Genomic DNA, 21063 nt, shown 5'->3' with positions numbered 1-21063 from the left:
TTGTGTTCATGAAATAAATCATCAGTCATTTTTCAGTCAGGGGAACAGAACCAGCATTTAGGATAGTGCTTTCAAAAGAGGAGAGAGGAAATCTAGTCTTTAACTTTGGGATTAATCGTTTGCATAATCATTTATTGGGACATTGGGTGGGGCAATTTGTAAAGTTATCACAAGCCTTTGTCGAGAAACTGTATTATCGGATTGTTTCCAGTTATTTATTTCCCTGTTGATGCTACTGTATCTTTTATCATTTCAATATATTTTCTCCCTCCTCAGAAAGTGAAGAAGGATGTTGATAAAGGCACGCTTCATACAGACATGTTCCTGCTGAAAAATGATGGAAAAGATGCTGAAGGTATTGGGGGAGAGGGGGGTGGGTGGTGGAGGGGGGGACAAACCCTGGGAACCCAAGACTAGCACTTAGGAATATTTTCTCGTTCCCCACAGATTTGAAAACGACTTGATTATCTCTTGCTGCTCTCAGGCTTCCCACCCATTTCTTAATTCTCAAATGCAATACAACTCAGTAGGCGGTTCACAACTTAAAAAAAATCTGTTGTGTTGCAAAGCCAGCAACACAGAGGTGACAACAGGGTGTGCATGAACTGCAGTGCTGCTGTAGCCATGGTGGCCTAAACTAATTTTTCATTTATCCCGGTTTTATTCTGTATGTAATCATGTGACAGTCCTGGGCAGAATGACCGTAAGCGAGGCTTGTTCCTTTGTTGGGACATGCCAAAATGACAACCTTCACTTTAAACAGCAGGATACCAGTACATCTCCAGTTTTCTGGTTCTTTGAGTTTGGGCTGTCTTCTCTCCCATATCTGGTTTTACTCCGTAACATGTATGTTCGATGGCATATGTTGCTGCAGATACACATGTTTAGCACAGTCCGCTGCCTGGTGTTGGGCTCGGAGTATTACAAGTTGTTTTTCTTCGAAGAAGTCTTTTTTGGTCACGGGACCGAAGGACTCCTCCCTCTTCGGCTCCATTGCGCATGGGCGTCGACTCCATCTTAGATTGTTTTTTTCCGCTGTCGGGTTCGGACGTATTCCTTTTCGCTCCGTGTTTCGGTTCGGAAAGTTAGTCAGAATCTCGGAAGAAAGCGTCGGTATTGTTCCGTTCGGTATCGGGATAGTTAGGTACATCGACACCGATCATCGGAAGACTTTGGGGTAGCTTCGATTCCCCCATCGGGGCCTGGTCGGCCCGACCGCGTGCGACATCGAAGCCGATGGAACGGACCCCGTTTCGTTTCTGCCCAAAATGTCACAGTAAGTATCCTTATACAGATCAGCACTTGGTCTGTAACTTGTGCTTGTCCCCCGAGCACAAGGAGGATACCTGTGAGGCCTGTCGAGCCTTCCGGTCCCGAAAAACACTCCGGGACCGAAGAGCCAGGCGTCTACAAATGGCGTCCACGCCAACAAAACAACGTTTCGACGACGAAGAGGAAACTTTCTCGGTTCCGGAATCAGAATCCGGAGACTCCGACGTCGAACAACAGCAACAAACAGTGAGTAAGACGTCGAAAATTAAAACCATCGAGAAGACAAAAGCCCAGGGGACGCCACTGCCAACAGGCCATGGCTCGACCCATAAGACCGGCGACCCGTCGAAGGCGCCGAAAAAGGGCACGCCCATAGCGAAGACACCCGACTCCGGTCGAGGGACTGCCATGGAGCAACCTCGGAGCCGAGATAGCGGCTCCGAGAGGCAAAAACAAGATGCCGGCACCGAAAAACCTCGGCACCGAGACACACTGCCGAAATCCACAAAAATTCTGTCGGTGCCGAAGCCGAAAAAAGATTCTCTCTCGGCGCCGAAAAGTTCCACACCTTCATCCTACACAGAGGAACAAGGAATAAGTGGCCAAATGCACAGATTTGGACAAGAGCTCCAAAGTGTAGAATCAGACTACACACAAAAGAGACTGTACATCCAGCAAGACACAGGGAAGATATCAACCCTTCCCCCAATAATAAGGAAAAGAAGGATCGGACTTCTTAAGGATGACGCACAACCACAAGCCAAAGTGGTTAAAAAAGTCACGCCTCCGCCCTCTCCACCACAACAGGCATCGCCGGCACAAACACCGCCACAAATGCACTCACCAGCGCAAACTACCATAAGTCAAGATAATCAGGATCAAGACGCTTGGGACCTATATGACACCCCAGTGCCGGACAATGATCCCGATTCATACCCCACAAAGCCGTCACCGCCAGAGGACAGTACCTCATACTCGCAACTGGTGGCTAGGGCTGCAGAATTCCACAATGTCCAACTGCATTCCGATCCTATAGAGGATGATTTTTTATTTAACACCCTCTCGGCTACACATAGCCAATATCAATGTCTCCCAATGCTACCAGGGATGTTACGGCACGCAAAACAAATTTTTGAAGAGCCCGTAAAATCAAGAGCCATCACCCCAAGGGTGGATAAGAAATACAAACCACCACCCACAGACCCAGTGTTTATTACTTCGCAGTTACCACCTGACTCCGTAGTAGTAGGGGCAGCTCGCAAGAGAGCAAATTCCCATACATCTGGCGACGCCCCACCTCCGGACAAAGAAAGCAGAAAATTTGATGCGGCAGGAAAAAGAGTGGCATCACAGGCAGCCAACCAGTGGCGCATCGCAAATTCTCAAGCGCTGCTGGCCAGATATGACCGCGCACACTGGGATGAGATGCAACTTCTCGTAGACCATCTTCCCCAGGAATACCAAAAAAGGGCGCAGCAAATAGTTGAAGAGGGACAAACAATCTCAAAAAATCAAATCCGCTCTTCACTGGACGCAGCCGATACTGCAGCGAGAACAGTCAACACTGCTGTCACCATAAGGAGACACGCTTGGCTCCGCACTTCAGGCTTCAAACCTGAAATCCAGCAGGCTGTCCTTAATATGCCCTTCAACGAGAAACAACTTTTTGGCCCTGAAGTGGACACAGCCATTGAAAAACTTAAAAAGGACACAGACACGGCCAAAGCCATGGGCGCACTCTACTCCCCGCAGAGCAGAGGCTCTTTTAGAAAAACTCCATTTAGAGGGGGGTTTCGTGGCCAACCCACAGACACCACCAGCCAACAAACAAGAACCACACCATATCAGGGTTCATTCCAAAGGGGAGGTTTCAGGGGATATAGAGGGGGTCAATTCCCAAGGAGTAGGGGAAGATTCCAGACTCCAAAAACACCTCCTCCTAAACAGTGACTTTCAAGTCACACAACCCCTTCACTCAACACCAGTGGGGGGAAGACTAAGCCAATTCTACCAATCTTGGCAGCAGATTACAACAGACAATTGGGTATTTGCAATAATCCAACATGGCTATTGCATAGAATTCCACAAATTCCCACCAAACATCCCTCCAAAAACATGCAAAATGTCACCACAACATTTAGAACTTTTAGGACTAGAAGTACAAGCACTACTGCAAAAGGATGCAATAGAGTTAGTACCAGTACAACAAAAAAACACAGGAGTTTACTCCCTGTACTTTCTAATTCCAAAAAAAGACAAAACATTAAGACCAATATTAGATCTCAGGACACTAAATACCTACATCATATCGGACCACTTTCACATGGTCACACTACAAGACATCATTCCACTGCTCAAACAGCAAGATTACATGACCACATTAGACCTAAAAGATGTGTACTTTCATATACCGATACACCCTTCTCACAGAAAGTACCTAAGGTTCGTATTCAAAGGAATACATTACCAATTCAAGGTGTTGCCATTCGGAATAACAACTGCACCAAGAGTATTCACAAAATGTCTAGCAGTAGTAGCAGCACATATCAGGAGACAACAGATACATGTGTTTCCTTACCTAGACGATTGGCTAATCAAGACCAACACAGTAAAAAAGTGCACAAACGACACCACATATGTCATACAAACCCTTCACAAACTGGGTTTCTCCATCAACTATACAAAGTCACACCTCGAACCGTGTCAGACACAACAATATCTAGGGGCAACCATCAACACATCAAAAGGAATTGCCACTCCAAGTCCACAAAGAGTGCAAGCATTCCACAAGGTAATAAGTGCTATGTTTCCAAACCAAAAGATACAAGCAAAATTTGTGCTAAAACTTCTAGGCATGATGTCATCATGCATAGCCATTGTCCCAAACGCAAGACTACACATGCGACCCTTACAACAGTGCCTAGCATCACAATGGTCACAGGCACAGGGTCAACTTCAAGATCTGGTGTTGGTAGACCGCCAAACATATCTCTCGCTTCTATGGTGGAACAGCAACAATTTAAACAAAGGGCGGACATTTCAGGACCCAGTGCCTCAATACGTTATAACAACAGATGCTTCCATGACAGGGTGGGGAGCACACCTCAATCACCACAGCATTCAAGGACAATGGGATGTACACCAAACAAAATTTCATATAAATTACCTAGAACTGTTAGCAGTATTTCTAGCGATAAAAGCCTTTCAACCCATAATAACACACAAATACATTCTTGTCAAAACAGACAACATGACAACAATGTATTATTTAAACAAACAAGGAGGAACACACTCAACACAATTGTGTCTCCTAACACAAAAAATATGGCAGTGGGCGATTCACAACCACATTCGCCTAATAGCACAATTTATTCCAGGGATCCAAAACCAACTAGCAGACAACCTTTCGCGAGACCACCAACAAGTCCACGAATGGGAAATTCACCCCCAAGTTCTGAACAAATACTTTCAAATTTGGGGAACACCCCAGATAGATTTGTTCGCAACAAAAGAAAACGCAAAATGCCAAAACTTCGCATCCAGGTACCCACACCGCGAATCACAAGGCAATGCTCTATGGATGAGTTGGTCAGGGATATTTGCATACGCTTTTCCCCCTCTCCCTCTCCTTCCATATCTAGTAAACAAATTGAGTCAAAACCAACTCAAACTCATACTGATAGCACCCACATGGGCAAGACAACCTTGGTATACAACTCTACTAGACCTTTCACTAGTACCGCATGTCAAACTACCCAACAGACCAGATCTGTTAACACAACACAAACAACAGATCAGGCATCCAAACCCAGCATCATTGAATCTAGCAATTTGGCTCCTGAAATCCTAGAATTCGGACACTTAGACCTCACACAAGAATGTATGGAGGTCATAAAACAAGCTAGAAAAGCTTCCACTAGACACTGCTATGCATCTAAGTGGAAAAGATTTGTTTGCTACTGCCATACCAATCAAATCCAACCATTGCATGCCTCTACGAAGGACATAGTGGGATACTTACTACATTTGCAAAAAGCAAATCTCGCTTTTTCATCTATAAAAATACACCTCGCAGCAATATCTGCTTACCTACAAACTACTCATTCATCGTCTCTATTTAGAATACCAGTTATTAAAGCATTCATGGAAGGGCTAAAAAGAATTATACCACCAAGAACACCACCAGTTCCTTCATGGAACCTTAACATCGTCTTAACAAGACTCATGGGTCCACCTTTCGAACCCATGCATTCCTGTGAAATGCAATATCTAACGTGGAAAGTCGCATTTCTCATTGCAATCACATCCCTCAGAAGAGTAAGTGAAATACAGGCATTTACCATACAAGAACCATTTATTCAAATACACAAAAATAAAATAGTTCTAAGAACAAATCCAAAATTTCTACCAAAAGTAATCTCACCATTCCATTTAAATCAAACAGTAGAATTGCCAGTGTTCTTCCCACAACCAGATTCCGTGGCTGAAAGGGCACTACATACATTAGACATCAAAAGAGCACTAATGTACTACATTGACAGAACAAAGCTAATCAGGAAAACAAAACAACTGTTCATAGCTTTTCAAAAACCACACATAGGAAATCCAATCTCTAAACAAGGCATTGCTAGATGGATAGTCAGATGTATTCAAACATGCTATCTTAAAGCCAAGAGAGAATTGCCTATTACACCAAAGGCACACTCAACCAGAAAGAAAGGTGCTACAATGGCCTTTCTAGGAAACATTCCTATGAGCGAAATATGTAAGGCTGCAACCTGGTCTACGCCTCATACATTTACTAAACACTACTGTGTAGACGTACTAAATGCACAACAAGCTACAGTGGGCCAAGCTGTACTAAGAACATTATTCCAAACTACTTCAACTCCTACAGGCTAAACCACCGCTTTTAGGGGAGGTAACTGCTTTATAGTCTATGCTAAACATGTGTATCTGCAGCAACATATGCCATCGAACTGAAAATGTCACTTACCCAGTGTACATCTGTTCGTGGCATTAGTCGCTGCAGATTCACATGTGCCCTCCCGCCTCCCCGGGAAGCCTGTAGCCGTTTAGAAGTAGATCTTAAATCTTAAACATTTGTACATTTGTAAATAATTATTATAAACTTTTTATGTACATATGTATTCACTCCATTGCATGGGCACTATTTATAGCAAACAACTCCATCCTCACCCTCTGCGGGGAAAACAATCTAAGATGGAGTCGACGCCCATGCGCAATGGAGCCGAAGAGGGAGGAGTCCTTCGGTCCCGTGACCAAAAAAGACTTCTTTGAAGAAAAACAACTTGTAATACTCCGAGCCCAACACCAGGCAGCGGACTGTGCTAAACATATGAATCTGCAGCGACTAATGCCACGAACAGATGTACACTGGGTAAGTGACATTTTCATTAATTTCCTTTTACAATGTTGACATCACCCATTAATACCAGCCCCAGTCTTATGTTAGGAATCTTCTCATGTTGTTAGACACCTTATCCTGCATTAAGTGTTCTTTTGTAGCACGTCCCACAGAGTAAAGCTCAGTTTTGAGACTGGAGGAATTATTCATCACATCTTTCCGTTGTCCCTGTAGGAGCTGAGTCATGTGCACAGCAAGGAAGCGCAGGCTGTTTGGTGGGAGATTACTCTTTGTAGGAATGCTAACTAGTAATTAAAATAGTCCGCCTCTGCCAAAGAACAGATGCACAGCATGAATGTGCTTAGCCAGTAGAACTGTAGATGGAAGCCAAGCATCAGACGAGCCATGCAGCTTTCACAAAGAAATATACTGATGGTCTTGAGTACCTGATTCACACATTCAAATATTGTATTGTATTAACAGTAGCCTCAATTTTGAAATTATATTTTACCCGCCTTTCTTTTTTATTTTTGGTTTTAACCTTGATATAGACGTTTTTGTTCCATAATGGGTTAATACTAGTGATAGAGTGACATAATTAGAAAAAGCTTTCCAATTGTGCTATGGTTCCTCTAGTCATATCTCCCATTATTTTGCAATGTTCACTCTGCCACACTTCTGTTTTCCAAGCGGATAAATTGATACCCATATCTCTGTTCAGGGTTAAATGTTGCAAACAACAGCAGGTGGTGTTGGACAGAGATAACTCTGTTTCCAAGAGTCCACTTCCCAAGTTTTTCATACATTGGGATCCTCTCATGGCAGAGCTTTCATCCACTTTGGCATCTCTGTTTAAAGTCTCACTCGCTCAGACATCCGTCTCATCTGTGGACAGAGAAAAGATCAAGTCATCTAGAAAGATGCTTTTTTTTTTAAAAAGGGTATGCTTCCTATTGTACATGAACCACTTACTGCTGTTGAACTTCCCATTGACAATGCATGGTTGCAAAACCCATAAAGCAAACTTGCTATTTCCACCCAGGGCACATTGTCACCCAGTATCCAATAGAGATGGTAACATTTCTGTATCCGCTGTTATCTGCAAACATAAGTCTACAGGGCATGTAAATAAACTTCAATAAGGATGTATGAGGCCTAACTAAACAACTAAATATATTGTGGACCCCTCATCCAAAAAATGTGAGGAGCATGTTTTCAGAAAGTTTGATTCCTTCTTTTGTAAACCTGCCCAAGTGATTTTAGAAGGCTAAAAATCCCCAGACAGGAACATCCACTTTCAGGATCAGAAAAAATGCTTTATTGAAAACAGTTCTGTAAGAGAACTCCAGGTAGATAAACTAGCCAGAGCCATCAGGACGACTCTTGAACTCTCTAAACCGCTTTTAAAAAATGTTCAGTGCTTCTGTATTATCTTGCACGCCTGTGTGTTAAACTAAAAGCAATTTCCTTCTAGAATCTGGAAATGTAAAACCATTTCGTGTGGGTCCAGGTTTGGTCTTCCTCTAGTTCACGATCTATGTCAGCACAGACATGTGGACCCATTTTCACCAAGTGAATTGAGGGAAATTTGGTTATTAGTTTTTCGATGCCAGAAATATCTTTGTTTACTGCACCGGTACTGCCACGCCAAAAAGAGACCGCACTACGTATTACAACCCGTAATATGGTGTGGCGGTGTCCAGATGGTGAGGTGCTGCTGGCGGTGGAAACGCCAGGAGTCCCCTCCTGGACAACCTCCACGACGGACAGTAAGTGGATTGTTCGACAGGGGAGGGGGGTGTGTGTGAGTGCGTGTGTGAATGTCATGAATGTGGGGGGAGGGAGGGTGTTTGTAGGTGCGTGTCTGTGCGTGTGAGTGATTGTGGACGGGGTGAGGGGGGTGAGTGAGTGTTTTTGGAAGGAGGGTGAGTGCATGATTGCGGGTATCAGCGATTGAGTGTGATTGAGCAAATGGAAAGGGTTTATGCGTGTGCATGTTTGCATGAGTGAACAGGGAGAGCGCTTGTGTGCGTCAGTGGACGGAGATAGCAGGTGAGTGCGTGTATGCGGTGCAGGGGGAGGCGGGTGTGACTGTATGCGCATGGGGGAGTGAATGCGTGCATGTATGTGGTGCATGAGGGGGTGTGAATGTATTTATGCGCATGGGGGAGTGAATGCGTGTGTGTATGCGGTGCAGGTGTGTGTGAATGTATGAGCATGGGGGAGTGAATGTGTGCGTGTATGCGGTGTTTGTGTTAGTCAGTATTAATGGGTGTGTAGGTCACATTTGCGTGGGTATGTGGAAGTGTGTACGAGTGTATGCTTATTCCTGTCGCCAGGGTGCAAGACCACCAGCTTTTTCTGGCAAAGCGACCGGCAGAAAAATGCTGGCGGTCTCCAGCCTTGTGATACCACTAGCAGTATCACGCCTTCCGCCGTGCTGGAGGTGCTCACCTCCAGCCCAGCGGAACGCAGTGATGTGGCGGGGACAGGTGGAGGCTCGGCAGGTTGGCTGCGGCCAAACCGCCAAACTCCTAATTTGGCGGTATTCACCATTGGCGGTGACACCGCCACAGCCACCCTGGTGGTCTTTGGACCGCCAGGGTCGTGATGAGGGCCATCGTTTGAAACTAGGATCAGACCAGGCAATTTCGAGTAAGCAATACTTTTTGAGCATAGTTATGGGACCACCCATTTGGAAATGTTCATCTCATATTGTTGTATTAATATGCAGTATTTGCAATGACTGGCACTCATTTGTTGTTACTTCTCACACACAAGTTTTTAATCACTGTATGTATATTTTATTCTAGCTGGACCACTGAAGCCAAAACAAAATAGTTTTTTTCTTATTTTATGGCGGAGGTCCATCAACTTTCTTTTTTGTGCTTTCTCTCTCATGGAGGGGCTAGCAAAGGTGATTGTGAAATCTTGCCAGTCAGTCTTCGATTATTTCTGCATTTGCAGTATTAGAGATGCATGAAGGAAATGGAAAGGGTGCAGGATCAGTACAGTAATGTTTGCAGTTCTTCATGGGATGAATTGGGACCCCATGTGCACTTTGTCTAAAATTCACAAGGTGTCACAGAATGCATGATTTTAGAGTTAGCTTCTGACTCTTTTCCCTTATCCAGGCTCAAGATTCTAGTCCTACATCTTCTTTAAATTTTCCAGCTCCCGCATGATGTTTCTGGGCTTATGAATCCTTCACTCCTTGCTAAGAGTCTTGAGTGAGGTACTGCATCTTGGGGATTACTGAAGGGGCGTAAATGCCTCTACACGCCAGCTTCCTCTTGCCCTTACTAATTCCAGCGATTTCAGTATCAATGAGATCTCTATTCCACATCAGTCTCAATTTGTTAATTAGCATCTCTATGGTGAATATTGCTTTTACTTTCATATATTTCGTCCCCTGAAAAGTAAGTTCTTTCTCAGGGGATCTGCATTGATAGTCATAAGCACACTGAATAGTCTTGCCCACTTGTGGGAATCCCGGAGCACTTATTCATAATATGTCTTCTTAAGTGTTGATTTTCACCTTTCTTCAATAACGACTGGCGAAACACTTAAGACGTGATTTTTGGCAGCCTATAAGCAAGGCTTCATTGGAAAGTTGCTTCAGAATGAATTTTAAAAGGGTAAAAAAATATATGTATAATACAGGCAAAATAACTGAAATTGTGACGTTTGACTGTTCAAATGGCTTTCGCAAACCCTTCTTTAAAAAAAGAAAGATGAAGGAAGTAAGGACGGTGTAGCCCAATAGGATGCCCTTATGTAGATGTGCCTAGATGGATGATGCTGTCTTGAAAGTAATTGCACTCCGGATCTGTGCCGAGATCTGGAAGGAGGATCTTGTAACAGTAGGTCTCACCGGCAAAAGTGCTTCCAAAGGTGTTTGCAGTTGAAGAAACGCTGGTGAAGTGGATGTAGGAGGCACTGGAAAAGGTGGAGGAGTTGGTGGAGGAGCAGGAGAGTCTGAGAGTGCTATAGGTGACAATGGAGATTACACTCTGGAATGCTCAGTTGGAAGTAGATGTTAAATGTTGTGGTCTTGACTTTCTCATTCCTTTAGAAGGCCTTGATGTAGCCAGACTCCTTGATGTTGATTGTCTACTGTGTCTTGACATTGGCAAACTTCTTGATGTCAAAGTTCCCTTTCGCCTTGACATTGTAGTGTCCCTCGACAACAAACGTTATCTTTTCTTCGACAGCAACCCGACTCTCAACAGGACTTGACGGCGAACATGTAGAGGACCCTATTTTATCTCGACATCTATGTCCTTGACGGCAAACTGGAATGGTGTTGGTTTTGTTGGTGGCTTCCCTTTTTGGATCTCCCAGGCCTGGAGTCTGCAGAAGAAGGTGAAAGCGCCCTGGTAGAGAACTGATCCCATCCTCTCGCCCTTGATATCCCACCTTCAGATTGCACCTGCTGCTGCCTGCATCGCTCCTCTGTTCCATGGAGGCGAATCTTCTCCATTGAAAAGTACCTGCAGTGTGAGCACTTGTCAGAAATGTGACTGTCAGGAAGGCAGATGATGCAGAAGTTGTGAGGGTCTGACTTGGCCTTCTTTGCTCCATAGGCAAGACATTTGTCAAATAAAGAAGGCATTTTATTTGACAAAATAAAATCTGTTAGGAAAAGACAGAAAAATTCTGGAAAAGATGAAATCCGTCAAGTGAAACATTTGTCAAATTTCCTAGTGAGATTTTTTTTTTAAAGAAAAAAAAAAGGCAAAAAGGCTGAGCTCAGCACTCCAAGATCCAGTCACCAGGAGCTGCGAAAAAGAAATGAGACAACTGCCATCTGCTGGGCATGATGGGATACTGGAAGACTCAGAGTTTGTAAAGGCAAAGGCGCTCTTTTCACATCTACATAGAGCATCCTATTGGGCTACATTGTCATTTCTGCTTCATTCCCCTCTTTTTAAAAAACGGTTTGTGAAAGAGATAATAAGTCAAACTTTCTGTTATTTTGCTCGATACCATGTGTAGCTGCAGATACACATTCTGTGCATACTTCTGCCATCTAGTGTTGGGCTCGGAGTGTTACAAGTTGTTTTTCTTTGAAGAAGTGTTTTTGGGTCACGGGATCAAGTGACTCCTCCTCTTCGGCTCCATTGCGCATGGGCATCGACTCCATGTTAAGATTGTTTTCTTTCCTTTATCGGGTTCGGACGTGTTTCCTTTCACTCCGATAGTTTGAGTCGTAAAACCTTGAAAACGCTTCATTTCTCATTGGTATTGTTTCGATCGCGTTACAGCTTCTATCGACACTTCGGTACTGTCGGAACATACATCTCTACTCGCCCTTCGGGGCACCCACACCCAACTCGGGTCCTGGTCAGGCTGACCGCGTGGAAGCCTCATGGATCAGACTCCATTCCGATTCTGTCCTCGGTGCCACGCTAAATTCCCTTATACAGACCAACACTGCGTCTTTAATCTCTGCCTTTTCCCAGACCATCGGGAAGAAAATTGCAAGGCCTGCAGATCCTTCCTGTCGAGAAAGACACTTCGGGTCAGAAGAGCAAGGAGGCTTGAGATGGCGTCAAAAAGTTCTGAACATCTTGACATCGAAGAGGAAGAGATCATTCAGACCGCAGTCTCCGTTCGAGGATCCGACTAGGATTTCGAGGAGGACAGACCGGTCACGGCAGGACAGCACGTGAGTACGCCTGCCCCTATACCATCTAAGCCGAAACATAAGGCTTTGGGAACGCCAGTGCCAGAAGGCCATGGCTCGACCCGAAAGAAGATGCTCAGTCACCAACCCACCAGTTTGGCACCGAAAAAGGCCACTCCTCCCAAGCCATCGGAGTCGAGCTGAAGCTCCGTCTCCGACTCGAGTAAACAGCGCTCTTCCGAGTCCAAATTTAAAAAATCCCTTTTGGAGCCGAGACCATCCTCAACCCCATCTTTTTCAATACCAAAAAAGCCAGCTTCGGAGCTGAAAAGACCTGGTTATACTGAGGAACATGGACTTTCAAAAACACTTAGAGAAAGCCATAAAACTACTGAGGAGGACTCAGAAATACAACCAATCATGGAAGTAATGGATGAAAGGCAAGCTAGGATTCATGTCCATAAAGAAACTGACAGAATTTTAACTGCACCTCCTCCAAAACCAAAGAGGAAATTAGCCTTTCAGGAGGAATTGGACACTACACAGCCTCCAGCTAAAGTGCCAAAAACAAAGGAGAGGCCTCCACCTCCTCAATTTTCTCCACCTTAGTCTCCTCCTCACTGTCCACACCGACATATCTCTCCTCCTACCAGCCCTACACCTATGTAGTCACCATCACATTAATTTGATTTGCAGCAGGACAATGTGGATCCATGGGATCTTTATGATCCAGACCCCATTCCGGACAATGACCCAGATTGCTATCCCTCTAAGCCTTCACCACCAGAGGATAGTACAGGCTGCAATCAAGTGATAGCTAGGGCGGCAGCATAGCATAATATCACCTTGCACACTGAACCATTAGAGGATGATTTTTTGTTTAATACACTTTCCTCCACGCATGCAACATATCAGTTGCTCCCTATGCTCCCCAGCATGTTAAAACATGCTGATCAAATATTTAGCGAGCCTATAAAAGCAAGAATAATTACTCCTACAGTACAAAAGAAATATAAGCTATCTCCTTCCGATCCTGTCTATATTACTCAGCAACTACCTCCAGACTCAGTAGTGGTAAGCGCTGCCAGGAAAAGGGCAAACTCGCAGTCAGGTGATGCACCCCCAGCAGACAAAAAGAGTAGGAAGTTTGATGCTGCAGGAAAGAGGGTGGCATCTCAGGCAGCCAACCAATGGAGAATAGCCAACTCACAGGCGTTGTTGGCTAGATATGACAGGACCCATTGGCACGAGATGAAAGATATAATCCAGCATCTCCCCAAAGAACAGCAAAAGGGAGCAGAGCAGATAGTGGAGGAAGGGCAAGCCATCACCAACAATCAGATTAGGTCTGCCCTAGACTCAGCAGATACAGCGGCCAGAAGCATCAACATTGCTGTAACCATAAGGAGACATGCATGGCTTAGGTCCTCAGGATTGAAACCTGAAATCCAACAGGCAGTGTTGAATATGCCATTCAACAAGAAACAGCTTTTCGGCCCAGAGGTCGACACTGCTATAGAAAAAATGCGTAAGGATTCAGACACCGCAAAAGCCATGGGTGCACTATACACCACACAATAGGGGATCCTTTCGTAAACCACAGTTTAGAGGTGGATTTAGGGCTCAAACTGCAGAGGCATCCACATCACAGCCAAAGCCGGCCTACCAACCTCAATACCAACGAGGTGGTTTTAAAAACACATATAGAGGCCAGTACCCCAGAGGCAGGGGAAAATGTCAAACACCTAAACAAGCCTCACAACAAAATAAACAGTGACTTGTGCCATTCCTTTCCAATCCACACCTCACCTGTGGGAGGAAGACTGCAAAAGTTCCACAACAATTGGCTAAACATTACCACAGACAACTGGGTATTATCAATTATCGGCAATGGCTATTGCCTAGAATTGATACAAACTCCACAAAACATTCCACCAAAACCACACGAACTATCCACAGACCATATCACTCTGTTACAGGAAGAAGTCAAATCTCTATTACTCAAGCAAACAATAGAAGCCGTGCCACAAAATCAAGTAGGGACGGGAGTTTACTCACTGTATTTCCACAGCTCTTTATTTAGAGTACCTGTTATCAAAGCCTTCATGGAAGGCTTAAAACGCATCTTTCCACCCAGAACACCTCCAGTTCCTTTGTGGAATTTAAACATAGTGCTTACGCGACTTATGGGCTCACCACTTGAACCCATGCACTCATGTCAAATACAATTCTTAACATGCAAGATTGCCTTCCTAGTCGCAATTACATCATTGCGAAGAGTTAACGAAATTCAAGCTTTCACTATTGAGGAACCGTTCATACAAGTACACAAGCATAAAGTCGTACTACAAACTAACCCTAAATTTCTTCCTAAAGTAGTGTCACCTTTTTATATCAGTCAAACAGTGGAACTACCAATCTTCTTCTCACAGCCAGATTCTGTGGCAGAAAGAGCTCTAAATACATTAGACATTAAAAGAGCTCTAATGTACTACATAGCTAGAACAAAACCAGTTAGGAAAACTAAACAGCTATTTGTAGCTTTTCAAAAACCTCATAATGGTAACTCCATTTCAATACAAGGTTTAGCAAGAGGGATAGTAAGATGCATCCAAACATGTTACCTTAAAGCTAAAAGACAACTCTTAGTTGTTCCTAGAGCACATTCCACAAGGAAGAAAGGTGCTACCATGGCCTTCTTAGAAAACATACCAATGGCTGAAATATGTAAGGCAGCTACTTGGTCAACATCACTTACAGTTACTAAACACTATTGTGTAGGTGTTTTAGCAGCACAGCAAACCACAGTATGTAAAGCTGTACTAAGAACATTATTTCAAACAACTTCAACTCCTACAGGCTAACCACCGCTTTTGTGGGAGGACCAACTGCTTTGTAGTCTATGCACAGCATGTGTATCTGCAGCTACACATGCCATTGAACGGAAAATGTCACCCAGTGTACATCTGTTCGTGGCATGTTCGCTGCAGATTCACATGCACCCTCCCACCTCCCCGGAAGCCTGTAGTCGTTTAAGTTAAACAACGTGTGTGTGTGTGTGTATATATATATATATATATATATATATATATATATATATATATATATATATATATATATATATATATATATATATATATATATATTTGACATTCCATTACCATGGACATCTCTTTTCTTTATACTCTATCATTCCTACCTTACCCTCTGCGGGAAAACAATCTAACATGGAGCCCATGCGCAATGGAGCCGAAGAGGAGGAGTCACTCTATCCTTTGATTCGAAAACACTTCTTCAAAGAAAAACAACTTGTAACACTCCAAGCCCAACACTTGATGGCAGAAGTATACACAGCATGTGAATCTGCAGCGGAACATGCCACGAACAGATATACACTTGGTAAGTGATATTTTCCATATATATATATATATATATATATATATATATATATATCCTTACTTTTTAAAGAAAGGAGAAAATCTACACTTAAAGAAGACATATATAACTATCTACTTCGGGATCCCTGCACAAGGGCAGGACTGTTCAGTGCTTATGACTTCAGTTGAAATTCCGCTGAGAGAGAACTAGGATTATAGGTACGAGACCGTTCCTTCACACAGTATGGCTGCACCACAGTACACATTACTTGAGAACCACGTAGCAGTAAAGTAAATAAGCTGTGTACACTGCCTCATCAACATGATAACCTAATTTAGTCATGGGAGCAAGGCCATTGATTCCTCTCGTAAGGATAAAGTTTGGGGTGCACACCATGCACTTATTTGTGTAGTGTTGAGTGCCGGGCCATGAATCGCTCGTCTCACAAGAACTTTTAGCCATTTGATATGTCATTATATCAGGATTGTCAGTTAGAACTTTAGGTGTGCAAGGTTTCCCTTCCTTCATGCTTGAGGAATGCATGATTTGTTATTCAGGTCTTGGATAGATTTAATCAAGGGGCAACCATTTTCATCCACTACAGGCCATGGTTCCAGGATGGAAGATTACTGCTACGACAAACATGTTAAACTTTTGCTATCACCCTCTTTTTTAAAAATCTTAACCTCGATTGGGCTAGTTACCTGAAATAAGTATGGCTTGCAATATATTATCAAATGCACATCAATAGCATGCAGATTGCTGATTACCTCGAAATGCTAGGAAGTCAGATGAGGAACTGCTACTATAGATGATACAGGTCTGCTAAGCTGATACCGATTTGAAAGAAGGCCATCGAGTTCTTGTTGCACAGCTACAAAAGAGAAGTTTTACTAGGGCATTTTTGTAAGACATGCTGCAGTTCATTTAGCCAACCTTCCCATGCATCATAAGGTGCTAGAAATAAGTGTGGTTACAAACTGTAAGCTGACAGAGATTTTGCTTATATTCATTAGATAGAGGGTGTTGCAGTATCAGGTCTGCACTGCTTCAGGAAATCAGTATTAAAATTTCAGCCTGCCTGCAAGCAGAAATACAGCTCGATAGCTCGTCTTACTATTTTGTATTACAGGACCCTGTGTTATCACAAGAAAACTCGGGTAGTCCTTAGGTCTGGAAAGCTTCCTATCTCTTCCTTCTACATGCCTTATGTTCAAATATTTCAACTTCAGAAAAAGACAGAATCTCTTCCTGTTTGAAATAGCATTCTTTTTGGTATCATTTTGTAGTAGATGATGGCAGTTCAGTTAAAGAACACTTGATGCACTGTACAAATGATACTGCTGTACAAGGTGTGTGACAGCTCTGTGAAACTCCTATGGGAAGCTTACAACATAATATTAAAAGGCAAGTTTGAACAAACATGTTTTTTTTTTAGCTTTGAATGGTCCACAATTCAGAGTCATAGAACCACCAAGTAATTTTATTTGCAGTTCAAGGTTAACACTGGGAGCTGGCATCTTTATCCTTCCTTGCTAGTTAGTGTCCGTCAAAGAAAGTTGTATGTTACTTTGTTACATTTTGTGGATGTTTAGCCAAACTGTTTATATCCCTGTAAACTCTTATGGGGGGATCCCATATATGGCTATAGCATCTCCACCCTCCGCAGCCTTCTGTAAGCCTCTGGGGCTGCACCTTGAACCTCAACCTTAGTTGGCCTTTTTGTCAGTGCTATCTGTTGTTTCCCTCCTCACTCCAGATGGAATCCCTTTGCTGAGGCTATTTCATTCTTCACAAACGTTGAGCATAGCCAATGAGGCTGTTCCCAAACTGCACAGCCTTCATCCACCTCTAATCTTGCAGACACTGAACTTTTCCATAAAGGATTCCGCATTGATCAGAGATAAAACAAAACAAAAAACTAAGTGTTGGGTGAAATGCTTGAATTAATTTTGACTACTGTTAAAATATGGTGGGCAGTATTCCAGCCCATCATATTTGCTCGCTGTTCTACTCCAGACAAGAACCAACCTTAACAAAATTAGCCTTGAACCTACCCAGTAGGAGCAGTCTAGCCCAAACCGCCAGATCAAGGTCCTGATTTATGAAAAGGTAGCGTCGCCTTTGCGTCATTTTTTTGACACAAAAGTGGTGCAAATTTACAAAACATTTGTGCGCTTTTATGTAAAAAAAAAATGACGCAAAGGTGGCACTACCTTTTCATAAATCAGGCCTCAAGTCCCTTCTGAATGTAACAACCCCAATCCAGTTTTAGCTTTATTGAGCTTCAACAGTGGCTTACAGCTCAAGTCCTATGCCACAATGAGAATAAACCCCAAATCTAGACATATCCTTTACATTTAGGTCTGCTCGCTGAGAAAAACAAAAAAGTCATGGGTGGAATGCCCAAGATAATTTAAAGCATTTCAGACATCTTTTTTTTTTGTTTTTCCCAGCTGCTCGGACACTGAAATTGAAGTGCACTACTGGTGAGGAATCTAAGTTAGCATTTTGCTGCGTTTCACCATAGTAGGAGAAATTAGGTCTCCCTTTATGTGGAAAAATAGGTGCTATTTATTCTTTTGATGTATGCCACTGGTGTGTATTGTGTCTGGTGTTAACTTCGCTTTCATGTGCCTGCTATTTCATCATCATCAAATTAGTTTGTTTTGGGAAGGAAATCCCCTTAAAAACTCATACATATACTGCCGTTTGGCGGTGAAGAGGGCTGAACTGTAACAGTTATGTCTAGACGAGGCCCATAGATGCCGGGAAGCCTCTGCAGTAAGGGTGTGTGAATAGGGGGACAGTATTAGGTAGGGAGTTTGACTGGGGTGGTACACCTGTCAAACAATAATGGAGGTGTCCTAAGGCGAGCTCAGTGAGGACAGAAACCTCCTGCGGAGCAAAAGGGCAAAAGCTTACTTGATCTCGATTTTCAGTATGAATACAGACTGTTAAAGCGGGACCTCATGATCGTTCTGACTTTTTGTGTTTCAAGCAGGAGGTGTCAGAAAAGTTACCACAGGGATAACTGGCTTGTGGCGGCCAAGGGTTGGTAGCAACATCACTTTTTGATACATCAATGTCGGCTCTTCCTATCATTGTGAAGCAAAATTCACCAAGTGTTGGGTTGTTCACCCACTAGTCATTTATTTGAATATTTTTAATTTATGTTAATTAACTATTAACTCTGGGACCTCTTGGCCCATATCTCAACATGAATTATTCCCATGCGACAACTGTACTGTTGTGTTGTTATGAGGACAAGTCTGACAGGCTTCTGCATTGGCTGGCCTTTAAGAAACTATAATTGACGGTGGTCCCCAATATTATTGGTCCAGATGGCACACAGGCCACAACAGGCCCAGCTGGGGCCACTGTGTTTGTGAATTACTACGAATCCTGTCAGCTGCAATGCCTCACCCTTCGCATGAGATCCAGAGTCCCCTCATTGCAGATATTCCCCTGCCTGTTCTGACACCCCACAGAAAGAGAGACCCTTGAACAGCTATGGACTGTAGAGGAGCTAAACAACGCCTTAACATACCTCAGGCCAGATACAACCCCAGGCTTGGACAGGTTCCCCACAGAATACTACCGCAAATTGCATCCCCTCATTCTGCCCCTTCTCCTAAATCTGCTCCTAGAGGTGACTGATCACGGCTACTTCTCGCCTGAACTGTACCTTGACACTATCATCCTGCTGAAAACAGGCAAACCCCGGACCAATGTGCCCCTTACTGGCCTTTTTCTGTCACTAACACCAAGGTTAAACTTTATGCCAAATTACTAGTGAGGCTTCTGACCCAAGTGCTTGACCACCTAATCCACCTGAATCAATGCATCCTCATCCCTCATCTAGCACTAGACACTGCATTTGCAGGGTTCATCTAGCTGTATCCAGTCCGGGAACTGCACTGTGCCACTGCATTGATGTTGCGCAGTTTTGAAAAGGCCTTTGATTCCTTGGACCGGGCCTTTCTTCACAAGGTGCTAATCAAAATGGGATTGGGACCCGGATTCCAAGCCTGTGTCCATCCTCTAGACAGCGGGCCACAAGTGCCAGTATGGGTGAACGGCGTGGTTTCCCCAGATTCCCAGTCCATTGGGGTATTAGACAGGGAAAGCCCTCGGTCTCCCCTTCTTTTTGCCCTGGCCATAGAGCCCCTGAATTCGTCGGTAGGTTGTGGTGCCCTAGTTTGGGGGTTTGACTGAGGGATAGTATTGGAAGATAGAATAGCCCTTTATTATGACTATTTCCTTTTGCTTACGGCTTGCCCAGAGGTGACTGGACCCCTCCGCATTTCTATTCTTGATGCATTCAAGGAAGGCTCATTTGAAATGACAGTGAATAGGTCCAAATCACTTCTGAACCCTCTTAGAGGAGACAGGGAAGCCTAGCACCCTGCCCTGTAAATCCGATGTCTTATCTTCTGCTACCTGGGGAGCCTGATAACGTGGGAGCCAGACCTAGCTTGGAGTCCAAGGGCCTTATTATGAGTTTAGCCGTCCCTGGACCGCCATGGTAGCAGTCCGACTGCCGCAACTTTGGCGGACGGACTGCCAGATTATGAGTTTGGCCGTCGGATCGCCAGCGGACTGTCGGCATCCCCATAGTCAGTGCGGCGGGGACCCCGCAGTCCTGACCACGCTGGCCAATGTTGAAGATCCCGGCATTGGGACCATCATGGCCATTACGACCTGCAGGACCGCCAAGCTTTGAATGGCAATCCCACTGCCATGGAAAGCTTGGTGGTGAGTCAGTTAAGGGGCCCAAAATGTGGGGCTCAAAGGAGTATGGCCCCATGGGGGATGAGGCGAGGGGCCCCCAGAAATCTGGAGTTCTGGGGCGCACTTTGTCCAGTGCACGACATGGCGCATGGGCACAGTCCACCCATCATGCCGACAGTAGAGATGCATAGCTGGTAGTAGCTCCATAGTGCTGCTTCCCCCCACCAGTCACGCCAGCCTTATGGGGAACTCGTAATCCGAAGGTCTTGGGACCGTCGGCCTGGCAACGTTCGAAAGACCTCCACCATGGCGGTTCAACCTCCAAACTTGTAATGATGCCCTTAATCGCCATCCCCTTAACTGCATAATCCAGTTTGAGCAGCAATTTAGTCCACCTGTCTAGATCAGTGTGTTCAGCAGGCTGGCTCTCCACAAAATGATGGTCCTTCAATGACTCCTTTACATACTTCAGAATTTTCCCTGTCCCATTCCCAGTCGATTGTTTGCTGCCATAACCTCCTGACTGCGGAAAGTCCTCTGGGCCAAATAATTTCCTTTGACAAGTGTGTCCGATCTATTTACAACAGGAGCCTTGCAAGGGCCAATATCTGCCTTTACTACTAGGCGGTGCATACTGTTGTGGTAAATGACTGACTGTGCAGGGGTTGGCAGACCCTGCCTT

At 44.3% G+C, this 21063-nt stretch overlaps 1 protein-coding gene across 3 annotated transcripts in view; it reads left to right on the top strand.

The window, feature by feature from the left end:
• The window catches only part of KLHDC4 (kelch domain containing 4), a 312074-nt gene that overhangs the window by 240812 nt on the left and 50199 nt on the right, over window positions 1-21063 (top strand). For all 3 annotated transcript variants that reach the window (XM_069216836.1, XM_069216835.1, XM_069216837.1), the window contains exon 8: window positions 277-355. In XM_069216836.1, the coding sequence (XP_069072937.1) occupies window positions 277-355 (79 nt within the window). The remainder of the gene's footprint in view (window positions 1-276; window positions 356-21063) is intronic.

Source organism: Pleurodeles waltl, chromosome 12 (assembly GCF_031143425.1).
Source record: "Pleurodeles waltl isolate 20211129_DDA chromosome 12, aPleWal1.hap1.20221129, whole genome shotgun sequence".
Taxonomy (NCBI): Eukaryota; Metazoa; Chordata; class Amphibia; order Caudata; family Salamandridae; genus Pleurodeles; species Pleurodeles waltl.
The sequence above is the reverse complement of the archived record's forward strand: the minus strand, read 5'-3'. Positions and strand labels throughout refer to the sequence as shown.